Source organism: Coffea arabica, chromosome 6e (genome assembly GCF_036785885.1).
Source record: "Coffea arabica cultivar ET-39 chromosome 6e, Coffea Arabica ET-39 HiFi, whole genome shotgun sequence".
NCBI classification, from domain to species: Eukaryota; Viridiplantae; Streptophyta; class Magnoliopsida; order Gentianales; family Rubiaceae; genus Coffea; species Coffea arabica.
The window spans coordinates 25,021,570-25,034,309 of NC_092321.1; the positions used below are offsets into that span (position 1 = coordinate 25,021,570).

The window sequence follows — 12,740 nt, forward strand, 5'->3', positions numbered from 1 at the left end:
TATATAAAGGGTATCCCTCTATCAAATTTCATGGAAAAATACCTTCGGGAAGGTAGTCAACCAAACAACCAAAGTTTCGAAAAATCCTAAGGCAAAACTGCCTTGAGCTTCTTGTTTTCCATTTCCAAACATTTGGCCAAGGAAAATCCTTCAAACATGGTTCATTTGTGTAGGCAAAGCCTAAAGAACATTCATGGTACACTTGGTAAGTGTTTTAACTCCAAGAAATTCAATTGGCAAGTCCACACCAAGTCTAGCATCAATTCTGTCCAAAATTTAGGGTTTTCAAGAACAGGACAGGTTTCATATTCTGATCACAAATCAATCAATTCAACTCGGAATTGAGCATGGTTGGTGGCGTTGGAAAATAAATTCATAAAAATATAATTTCACAGAAAAAATCATTTTGAAATTCAGCACACAACTAACTCAAATTCGAGCCTCAAGTTGCAGCTTCTGAACTTCGTTCCAGGAAAATAGAGAAACATGACAGTCATCTTTAAACGGTTGGTACAGGATACTCGGGTGGGATTAGGGGGTGCATTTTATATCGTTGGAAAGTTGGGAATATCTAGTTTCAAATGCCACTAACGGTACTTGATTTCGACGTCGGACCACAGAGTTATGGACGAAACAAGAAAGCTGTCTGAGCATTACGGGGAAATTTTCCAGGTTTGCTAGCTTTGCGAGATTAATCCATTTGACCAACCAAACCTCAATATTTTTCAATGAAACTTTGTACACCATCTATACAACATTTAAACATCATATACAAGCCATTAAAACCTCAAAATTTCGCAAAAAGAGGCACGATCATAACAGGGGCAGAATTGGAAACTTTACATCCATGCACTCTTTGAAGTTTATACTAGCTAAGCACCATTAATCTACCAATTTGAGCACTAAACCAACATTACATCCATCATCAAGCATCACATCAGCCATCAATCCAAGAGTGGGAGTTCATAGAGCCCACATTCAAAATTTTCCAACAATAACAAGCCACCCACATGAATTTACAAGGTCATAAGTGCACTACTACTCCCATGAGTTAAGAATTTCAAGGTTGATCATTGATTACCTTAGTTGATGACTTAGGCAGAAATTTTCGGTCCTTCTTAGCCCAAGAAAATCGTGAAAAGCAGCCCCTTTTTTGTAGTTTAAGATGATCATTGATTACCTTAGTTGATGACTTAGGCAGAAATTTTCGGTCCTTCTTAGCCCAAGAAAATCGTGAAAAGCAGCCCCTTTTTGTAGTTTAAGATGATCTCCAAGTTATTTTGTGTGTGTGGTAGAAATTTGAGTGAAATGAGATGAAGAAATGGGTCTTCCTCTTCATTGTGTTGTTCGGCCAGCTTGAGGAAAAGAAAAGAGTGTTATGGCTGATGAGGAAGCTTCCGTGAGAAGCTTCCGTGAGAAGCTTAGTAATTGTAGGCTCCAATTGTACAAAGTCAACTCTCCAATAGTGCGCGTACGCGCGCGTTTCGTGCTCGTTTCCTCTCGGATTTATTTCACTTGTGCACTAAACCTCTAATACACTTATATTCATATAAATATTATTCATTTTTAATTGTCCCAAAATAATGGTCTAAAGTTCCTCAATTAATCGCGCGCGTGAAAACGCATATCTCTAATTTAAGCACGATAGAGTGAAACCTCCAAGAAATTCTTATAACGATCGTATCACTAACTATCATTTGAGTATTTAAACCTAAAATTACCTATTTTAAGACTATTGTACAAGTCTCCAAATTTTCAAGTTTATTGTATTCTCGATTCAGTTATTATTTCCAAACGCGCATTCACTATTCGCACTTAACGAACTTCCAAAAATTAAATTTTGAAACAAGTCACTTTAAAAATATAACTAAGCTATAGATCCATGTAATTAGGTCTAAAAAGGCTATAAAATAATATTCGGAGTAAATAGCCAAGTAAATAATTAAATGAGCTAGAAATAACAATTAAAAATAAGAAAATTTGCGAGTCCTCACAATATTTCTTATTGCTTGAGAACAAGCAATGGTTCAAGTGTGGGGATATTTGACAAGAGTATATTTTATGTGTTTTTAGTGTGTTTTATTAGTTAATTTTGGTGTATTTTATTTAGTTTTATAGCTAATGAACTAGTATTTTAGTGAAAATATACATTTTATGGTTAAAGTGTGAACATTGCATTTCTATGGATTTTATGGTGAAAACTTCATGTTTTTGTAGGTTTAAAGATTCAATCATCAATTTGAGAGATTTGAGAAGATAATAGGATGATTGATGATGGTTTGAAGTGATAAAAAGAGAATATGAAGTGCAAAAGAAAAAATACAAGAACAAAAGAAGAAAGATTTTTCAGCTTTGACACCTTGTGATATTTCGGCTATATCTTGAGCTAAAAGCATTAGATTGAGGTGATTTTTAAACCAAGCTAGGATATAGATCTACATTTGATATGAAGACATCAAAGTCCAGTTTAATCGGTTTCCTAGTCAAAATGTCGAAATACAGAAGTGCAATTTCAGGGTCAAAAGCTGAAACAAGGGATTGACCAGTCGTGGTGTTTTGGTCATCTTTCAGTCCACAGAGCTCTAAATTGGATGATTCTTGATGCATTGGAAATCTAACTCAAAGAGCTACAACTTTCATGTTTTGCACTGCAGCTAGTTCGCCCTCCATCATCAAGAAACTTGCAGTTGAAGCGGTGACGCGACTTCATGAATACGTGGCTTGAAGTCACGTATTCTTCAATTTCGGCTGCAACTTGCTCAGCAACTTGTGTTTTGTTCACACAAGCTTTTTGACCCATTTTCTTGCAAGAATATCGGTGGAAACAGCCCAAGACAGCTGCTCAAGAAGCTTTACAATTCATTTATAGCTTGTTTATGGGTACAAAACATGATTTAACACTTTGTCTCTTGCAAAAAGTTCCTCTATATATAGAAGCCTTTGGAGAACATTTTCACAACTTTGAAAGGTTAGAGAAACTTATAAAAAATTTAGTTTTCACTAAAGTTTCCTTAGTTCATTAGTTAGACTAGTATAGTATAGGTAGTGTAGTTTCTCCTTCTTATATTTGTAGCTAGATTTGGATGAAGATTGAAGAAGCAAAATGGAGAGTTTGAAACTCAAGTGACAAGCGTGACATCTCTCCTATCACTTTCTCTTTTTTATTTAAGTTCATGTTTAACTATAATACAAGCTTGGATTTTATTTTCATGTTTAGCTAAAGTTTATGTCTAGAGTTATGGTTGAACTTGTTATATCTTGTTAGTGATGTTTATTTGGTTATTTGATGATCTTATTTTGAGCAAGTTATTTCTCACTTTTGCTTTTCTAATCATGATTAACCGTCCATTAGTTGTGATTAACTAAAGATGTTAAGTTTGTAATGAGAATTGGAATTTAACACTAGTTCAAGGAAGTGATAAATCTAGGGAGTACACTCACGAGAGTTGAAGTGCACCTATGTGTTTTTAGCGACTTGTTTCATGTAATTTCATAGAAGAAATGAGCTTGTAGTTAATTCATAACCACGATAGTAGGTATGGCTTAATGACAAGTATAGTTGATTCACTACGAGAGTAGGTTTCATATATATTAGGAAATTATGCCATAACTATCCAAGATAATAGCATTCACTTAACCGATAATCTCATTTGCAAGAGTAGTAAGGAATTCCATATCTCTAGAAGCTTTTTAGCGTTATTTTCATTACTTTTTATGTTTATGATAGTCTAAATAATAAAGGAGTTCAAAAAACATCGGTAATTGAAAATCTTCTCTGTGGGATCGACCCTTAATACCCTATACTCGCTCATGATTCGTATACTTGCGATAAATTGCATGTGGGGTATTTAGGATTTAGAAATGTAAAACTTGATTGTGGATGAACTAATTGTATATGTATGCCCCATGCATGTCAAACATCAAGGGAGGCAAGACCACGAATGCCCTGATTAATGTTATCTATTGCCATTTTACAATCAAAAGAAACAAGCATATCAGCCCAATTTTCCAAACATAAACTGGAGCAATCCTTATGGCATAAGCTTCCATCACTGCAACATCCCCACTGAAGTGGCTAGGTATTGCTCAAGTGGTCAAAAGTTTACCTCTGCTGTCCTTAGCTGCTATTCCTATCCCCATGCTTTGAGGCGTGTCGTTCCATTACTACATCAGTATAGATGTACATTGAGTGCTAATTGTTGGTTGCTGACCAAGGAGTGATGGTGGTGTTCATCTCTTCAGTGTCTCCATAACTTTGGAACATATTTCTCCCTGCTTTCTTGAACTCATTGTACTCCTTTATGGCTTTGTTTGAAATCTGTAGTTCATCAGTCTTCTGGAGATTGAAATTCTAACTGTTTCTAACCTTTCAAAATTGCTAGAGAAGGTTTGCTATGATCTCAGATTGCTCCTTCCCATTGGGTCTTTCTCTTGCCAACTATAGATATTCCTACCATTTCCAGAAGTTCCATTGATAACTCTCCATCCCATGTGATTGGGAATACCTTCTAAGTCCTTTGGGTAGCTTTATAGAAGAAAAACATGTGCCCCATAGTTTCAACATCATCACCATAACACTTACATCTCAAATCAACCTTTCCTATTATTCTGTCGATTCCTTTATTAGTGGACAGGATATTATGTTAACACTTCCGAAGGAAGTACTTGATTTTATGCTTGATGTTTAGGTCCCAGAGATAATACCATGGCTTGGAATTTTCCCTACTCCTACTACAAGTTGCTTCTCTATGTAGTGCATAATAGTTTTCCTATAATCTCTGCTTTGCTCTGATATAACCTATTTAAGTGGGTATAATGTCCATTAGAAGCTTTACTCCATGCATATTTGTCCTTACCTCCATAAAGACTAAGAGATATGCCCAGAATCTATCTATCTTCAGTTGGTGAGAACAGGGAACTCAACAGCTTCGCATCCCATGTTTGGCTACATGTGAGATCACTTACCATTTCCACATGACAGTCTTTGAGATTTTTGTGTGGTGCTTCTTCCAAAGTTGCTATTTCTGAGCCACCTATCCTTCCAAATAGAAATATATTTGCCATCTCCTCCATGTTTCCCTCAAGCCACTGACTGACATATCAATAGCACAGTGTAAACTTCGCCAAACCCAAGAAGCTCGAGATTTTAGTTTAGGATCGAGGATAGAGGACTTGGGGAATTATCTACCCTTTACTGCTTAGAGAACAAAAAAGAACCGAATATACGTTCATAGCTGATGAGTGAACTATATAAATTTCGAATAATGTTAAAATGAAAAAAAAATTTGCACCTTCTAAATTAGGCTTATATGTTTTCCTAATTCCACTTAGTTCAATAGCTTCTTATTGAAGGTTTACATTAACAATCCAAGTGTTAGCCTTGTTTGAAAAACAATTTTCTAAAGAAAAATTGCTACGTTTTTCGTAAACACATTTTTCAATCACCTTGTTACCTCACATATATCAAATCGCTACAATGATTTTGAAACAAAAAATCCAGAAAAATGCAATCAAAACATGACTTCTACTAAAGGCTTCCGACATAATGAACTACACTTTTTAGGTCAATCACTTGATAGAAGTACAAAAAACACAAATGCATAAGATTGAGGAAGATAAGAATTTAGACATTTGACCCCAGAAACATGAGAGAGTACTGCAATGCTATAGTTTACATGATTGTGTAGTTAATGTTTTCCCATATAAACATGAGTTTAGAATGGTTGACTTACTTTGATTGCATCTTAGCTCTTATTGGCAACAAACAAATAGACAAATGCACCTCGCAGTTCATATAGCTCCTCTACAAGTCCTAAGCAGATTTCATTCCTATGACTACCACATGCTGATATTTTTAATAATTCCAATTCAATACTATCGTTCTGAAAAATATTTGAACTTGAGCTGACAAAAGATCATTGTTTTGAGATTGATTAACCTTTATGGTTCTACCATATTCAAGATAACCTTGTAGCAACATTTTAAAACCCAACCCGAACTGATCGCTCAGACCAATATCGTCAACCGACTATTTTCTGGTCTGGATTAGTTTCAAAAACTAGTTGGTATCAATTTTACATTAAATCAATTGAACCATCCAATTCAACCACTGAATTGTTGAAACAAAACGGTTTTATGAGAATCAATCGGTTCAATGTCCAACCTTAATGGCTAATTTCTCAGAATATACCCAAAAAAAAAGTCCATCAAATGTATGTTTGACAAAGGCATTGTACAAAACTATACCTGCCATGTCCAGTCAGCACGGCAGCCTGCGGCCAAATTTTTTTATTTAAAAAATAAAGCCTGCTACCTTGCATAGTCAGCACGGTAGCGGGCAGCATTTAAAAAAAAGTCTTGTTTTCAGCGCTTGACCAAACTGTTTGCGTAGATTCTGCATCCCCATTCCATTCCAATTCTTGGGTTACATCTACGGTGGAAAGTTCACTTTTCTGCCCATAATAGGCATAAGCAATGCAAGGAGACCAACTTTACTATGTGGGGACGCACAAAGAAGGATATCCGGGCACCACTGGAGAAAGCCGGTTGTGCATGGATGAAAAATGTAATATATTTTAAAATTACAATAAAAGTCCTCTTAAAAATTTGTTCATCATCTAATGTCCAATACTTATATTTGATAAATTCAAACAGTTAATTAAATATTCTATTATAATATAAACAACTATATGTCATTGGGTTGATTGAATAATATTTTCTTTTTCTTTTTTTGGCATTTCAACTAGTTGTCAATTAAGTTTCAATTGAAATAAAGATTTTATAATTATTTAAATTATTCAATAAAATTATCAATTTAAGATGAACATAAATATAAATACATTAAATTGTATTATTGAAATATTTGCTTTTATATGAAGAAAAGACAAGAAGAAATGGAAGAAATTTTTGTCTTAAATTTGACTAAAATAAAAAATTTGGGATCGTATTTATTTTGGTCAAAATATGACGGATTAGTTTAACTCATAGACCAAACGTTGGGGAGACCAAAATTGCACATGTTCCTTTATTTTAATCATGTTTGATATCCTAACCCTTTCTTTTTATATTTACGCTTCAATTATTTCAAATATCAAACTCAATTAAAAAAATAAAATCTACCACAATATTTGTTTTGATATGTACAAAATTCACTAAATAGTGTTGAAAATTTCACCCATTTTCCACTACAACAATTTTGTCTACTTTTCCGTGCCTTTGTTTTCCACAGTTCTTTGACATTCACTGTTTCGCTCTTCACTGGGACAGGCATCTCGGTTGGAATGCTCACAAAATATTTTCTAAGTGATGGGCATTAGATGATGAACAAATTTTTAAAAGGGCTTTTATTGCAATTTTAAAATTTATTGCATTATTTCATCCAAGCACAACCGGCTTTCTCCAGGTACATTATTTCTTTATGCGTCCCCACAGAACACAGTTAGCCTCATTGCATTGCTTCTGCTTACTGTGGGCAGAAAAGTAAAACTTTCCACCGTAGACGTGACCCCAATTCTTGCTATTTTCCAAGCACTGAAAACAAGACTTTTTTTTTTAAATGCAGCCTGCTACCGTGCTGATTGTGCACGGTACCAGGCACCTTTTTTTAAAAAAAAAATTTGGTCGTAGGCTGCAATTAAAAAAAAAATATTTCCTACCGTGCTGACTGGGCACGGCAAGTATAGTTTTGTACAATGCATTTCTCAGACATACATTGCACGGACTTTTGCTTTTGGGATTTTCTGAGAAATTAGCCAACCTTAATTAAGCCAATAATTTTGAATTTGATCAATTAATCTCATTAATGATATTTCAAATTTAATATCTTACTTGTTACCCATGCATAATTATCTCCAATTAATTAGACAATAACAATTATTGCCTTATTTTACTCATCTCTCTCTCTCCTTCGTAATCACATATTAACTCGTCTTACATTTATAACATTTAAAACTACATTAGTGTGTTTTTTAAATCTTGAATGCATTTCATTTATTTGTTAATGCCTTTTAAGTAATTAATTTTTATCATATAAACTAATACTCACATCATTTAGAAAAATTAAAAATATATTACATAATACTATTTAAACCTTAAATTATAGAGGCCATTTTTTGAGCTTTGGAGAAATAATACTACTTACAAGAGTAGAATGAGGATCTGATTATCTTAAGTTTCTACAAATATTTGTTTACTTTTTAGATGTTGAACATTTATTAACAATATTTGTGGCCTACTTATGACATCAAAGGTTAAAAATGACTAACCTAATGATTGAAATAGTGATCCTTGGCCCATTCACTATTCTAGATCAATAAAGAGTATGGGTTTCAAAACCTTGCTTTGTAGAATGTTTAACTTGTAAGGTAGCTATTTCTTCACTCACCTTAGTCCCCACTCGAGCCCTATACAACAGTTGACAATAACATGTGTTGCCTTGCTTTAATATAAATAATAAAAAGTTCATTAGCAGTGTATCTTTACAAACTTAACCCGCAGAGCATCCCAACACCCTACCAAAGCTCGTTCTTTGTTTCTCTTAAAACAGATAGCTTGAAAGCAGTTTTTTGTTGATGGAAGAGTTATGGCATTGTCTCCATTTTTTGCTTTTGTTGCAGCTTAGCAAGGTCAACCTGCCATTCAAACAAAAGTAGCTAGCTTGGAGAAATAATACTACTTACAAGAGTAGAATGAGGATCTGATTATCTTGAGCAATATAACTTAAGTTTCTACAAATATTTGTTTACTTTTTAGATGTTTAACATTTATTAACAATATTTGTGGCCTACTTATGACATCAAAGGTTAAAAATGACTAACCTAATGATTGAACTAGTGATCCTTGACCCATTCACTATTCTAGATCAATAAAGAGTCTAGGTTTCAGAACCTTGCTTTGTAGAATGTTTAACCTGTACGGCAGCTATTTCTTGACTCACCTTAGTCCCCACTCGAGCCCTATACAACAGTTGACAATAACATGTGTTGCCTTGCTTTAATAGAAATAATAAAATGTTCATTAGCAGTGTATCTTTACAAACTTGACCCGCAGAGCATCCCGATACCCTACCAGAGCTCGTTCTTTGTTTCTCTTAAAACAGATAGCTTGAAAGCAGTTTTTTGTTGATGGAAGAGTTATGACATTGTCTCTATTTTTTACTTTTGTTGCAGTTTAGCGAGGTCAACCTGCCATTCAAACAAAAGTAGCTAGCTGGCCATCATATACACTACAAAAATAAGAGTTGATAACCAAATAAGAGCAAATAAATGGAGGAAGCTGACAGCAGACGTGTTAGCTTAAAGGAAAAAAATAGGCTACATCTCTGCCTCAACACTATTCCATTTGCAATTCGAAAGAAACTCAGAGATGTTGTTGCGTCCCCGTAATCAAATGCAGCACTTCGTTTGACAAATATTAGAGCCATTACCATGCTAAAGACCCTTTAATAATCCAAGTTAGCATTTAACATACTTACTTCCCACTACAGTGTGATAAAGGTATATATGATTCAGATTTATTTAACTTGCATCACATTTAGATTCTAAATTTTTTTGGGAGAATCATTACTGAAACTTCAATTTGCTCTATGTGCTCTTCTTTGATCACATTTCATGTATCATGACGACCAAGAATAAGAGGCAATGGTTGACAATGAATATTTATTGACAGTATTTCAGCACAATACCAAGGGCTCCAATTCCATCAGGATCTCTTTGTTTTCCCCTTCCTGACCTCTTTGCAACATGGTCTCCACGTCTCCGGTGCGGTTGGTAGCATTGTGAGCATCAGAAGTACAATAAGGTACAAATGCCTCCATCCTATTTGACTGCAAGGACAATTTGTGGCTTGGTCTATAAACGTTAACCTAAAAGCACAGGAAATAGTAATGAACAAATAAACAAAGGAAAACCCATAAACACAAAACTAAAGAAGCAAAAGACTATTTAACCTGATTACTGTACAGCCCATCATATCCTCCAAAGAAAACCAGTATATCCTTACCATTGTATGAACCTAACACCGAAGTTAAGCCCTGACAGGTGAAAATTTTTCATATCAGGGTTACATAAGTAAAAAATTAATAGGAATAAACACACAACATGTGTTAATTTTGTAAGGAGTCATTGAAGTCTAAATTAGCGGAGGAGGAGGAGCTACGTACGGATATGGCATGGAGTTACTTTCGGCAGATTTTGGAGGCTTTACAGTTCATACACGGCAAAGATATTATTCATCGGGACTTGAAGCCGAATAATATTTTCATAGATGACAGTGGAACAGTGAAAATTGGGGACTTTGGATTAGCTCTGCAAATGGATGTCAGTTCTACCACAAATTCGTTACCAGTTGGTGCGTATCTCTACCGTGCACCTGAAATGAAAAAGGGGGACCCCACCTACAAGCCCACCAACAAGGTGGACATGTATGCCTTGGGGTTGATTCTATTCCAGCTGTTTTGTCCCCGGCAATGTTCTGAGCGCAAAATGTTGAAACTAAGAGATTCGCCTGAGCAAGTTTGTGAAAAGTGTAAGGTGGATGAAACTGCCAAGCACCTGATCTTGGAGCTACTTCAGACAGATCCATTGAAACGGCCTTCTGCTGCAGATCTTCTGATTGGAGAGAGAAGGAGCCTTATGCTTTGATAAAATTGGTCAGGCTGCAGACACGAAGGTCCAAAATATTCCCACAGAGAATACGTCGTCGTCGGATCATAGACCTCGCGAGTTGGAAAGTTGTCCGATTCAAACCGGTTCATATAATTATTAATACGTTTAGTGTAAACTCGTTCAGTTATTGTGTAATCTTGAATTTTATATAAATTTAATTATATGAGTTGAAAAAAAAAAAACATGTGTTAATTTATGTCCTCCAAAGCCCAGCTGAAGTGTGTGACAAATTCAATGGCCAAACAAATATGAGCGTGTGCTCAATATGCCTCTTACATTTCTGAAAAATGCAAATCATTCCTCCAATTAATTGTAAACTATACTGAGAAGAGGAATTATTTATTATAAAAAAACCATTTTCACAAAATAATCATGACAGATATAGAGAGTTATCAATTTTTCAATTTATTGCTAACAAAGTACACGTAATTGGAATTAACAGTCAACACATCGTCATTTATCTCCTTCAAAGCCAGCTTAAATTAACCACACAGTAGGTTTAAAAAGCCAAAACAGAGATGAGCATGCTCTTAATATCTCTCTCATAAATCTGAAATATGAAAGTTATTCCTCCAACGAAACATAAACCATGCTGAGAGGAAATAACACAAATGTAAACCAATTTCGCTGAATATCAGGACAAATAAGGAGAGTTTACAGATTTTTTATCATCGCGTATATAAGCACAACTAGAAATAGACACTACACACTTTATTCACTTCTAACCTTGAAAGCCAGCTTAAACTAACAATATAGTGGATCAAGTACATGACAATTATAAAGGCAAAACAAAGATGAGCGTTCTCAATATCTGTCTTACATTTCCTTAAAAGCAAAAGAAGCAGCTACTCCAATAAATCCTAAACCATGCTCAGATGAAACAATAAAAAAAAATTTCACAGTATTACAGGACAAACATCAAGTGGTTTCAGTTTCTTGGTTTATTGTATATATAACACACATAACTAGACTAAACAAACAAAACATTTATTGCAAGTCCTTCAGGTTCAATTTAAACAACCACACAGTGGGTCAATCAATGACAGATACACAACAAAACAAATATTACATGTGCTGAATATGTCTCTAATATTTTTGAAAATAAACAAAAATTGATCCACTAAGGAATTATAAAATATACTCAAAGGAACAAAAAAAAAATCACTTACTATCAGGCAAAATATGGAGTATTTTGATCTTTTCGATAGATTATGTATGTAATACAAATAACTGAAATAAATGCTAAACTGCTAAACAAACTTTCACTTATGTCCTTCAAAGACAGCTTAAACTAACCACATACTGGCTCAGGGAATGACAAAATACAAAGGCAAAACGAATATGAGCACAGACTATGTTGAGAGGAAGGAACAACAAACAAGCAATTACACAAAATATCAGTACAAGTAGTCGTTTTCAGTTATTCTATCTCGTACACAATAGACATGCAAAATGAACAGACTTATCATGCCTGGCCTGCAATTATACTACTATAACTTTAATAATTTAATGTTGTTTCTTTGAATACTGATAAACGGACACCAGGAAATTCATGTTATAGCTCAAACTATGTCCTCTTATGGTGAAAACCTTCTCGCTTACTTGTAAGCATTCTTAACCTTTCAACTTATGGTGGTAATAAACTTCAATTTGCTTCTAGTCCATTAGTCATTCTTCCAACTATTCAGATTCTACCATAACATCATTCTTAGCTTAAAAATTCTCTCTTTCCATTCACTATCTTCTAGAGAAACTCCATTCCTTAACCTTGCTGCATAACTTGCTAGAGTTGAACATTCACAGATATAGTTAATCAGAGGATTTGACATCATTTTCTCATGGTATGCTCCCTTTTCGGGGATCAATTGTCAAATGTACGAGAGATGGATTAAATAAAAGCAATATAGCCAGTAATAAAGATTAAAGACAGAGCATGGCAATGGTACCACATCTTAGTGGTATCAATTGACAAGGAACCTAATTTAGCAGAGGAAAAAGATATTATGGTTCAATCTATTTAATATTTTATTTTTTTTTTCAATTTGATTCCCAAAAGCATCTTATAACAGAAAATGT

At 34.4% G+C, this 12,740-nt stretch overlaps 1 protein-coding gene across 1 annotated transcript; it reads left to right on the plus strand.

The window, feature by feature from the left end:
* The first annotated feature begins 10,163 nt into the window (after window positions 1-10,163).
* LOC113696636 (uncharacterized) lies at window positions 10,164-10,640 on the plus strand. The gene has a single exon (XM_027216019.1). The coding sequence runs from the start codon at window positions 10,164-10,166 to the stop codon at window positions 10,638-10,640; it is 477 nt and encodes a 158-aa protein (XP_027071820.1).
* The last annotated feature ends 2,100 nt before the right edge of the window (window positions 10,641-12,740 follow it).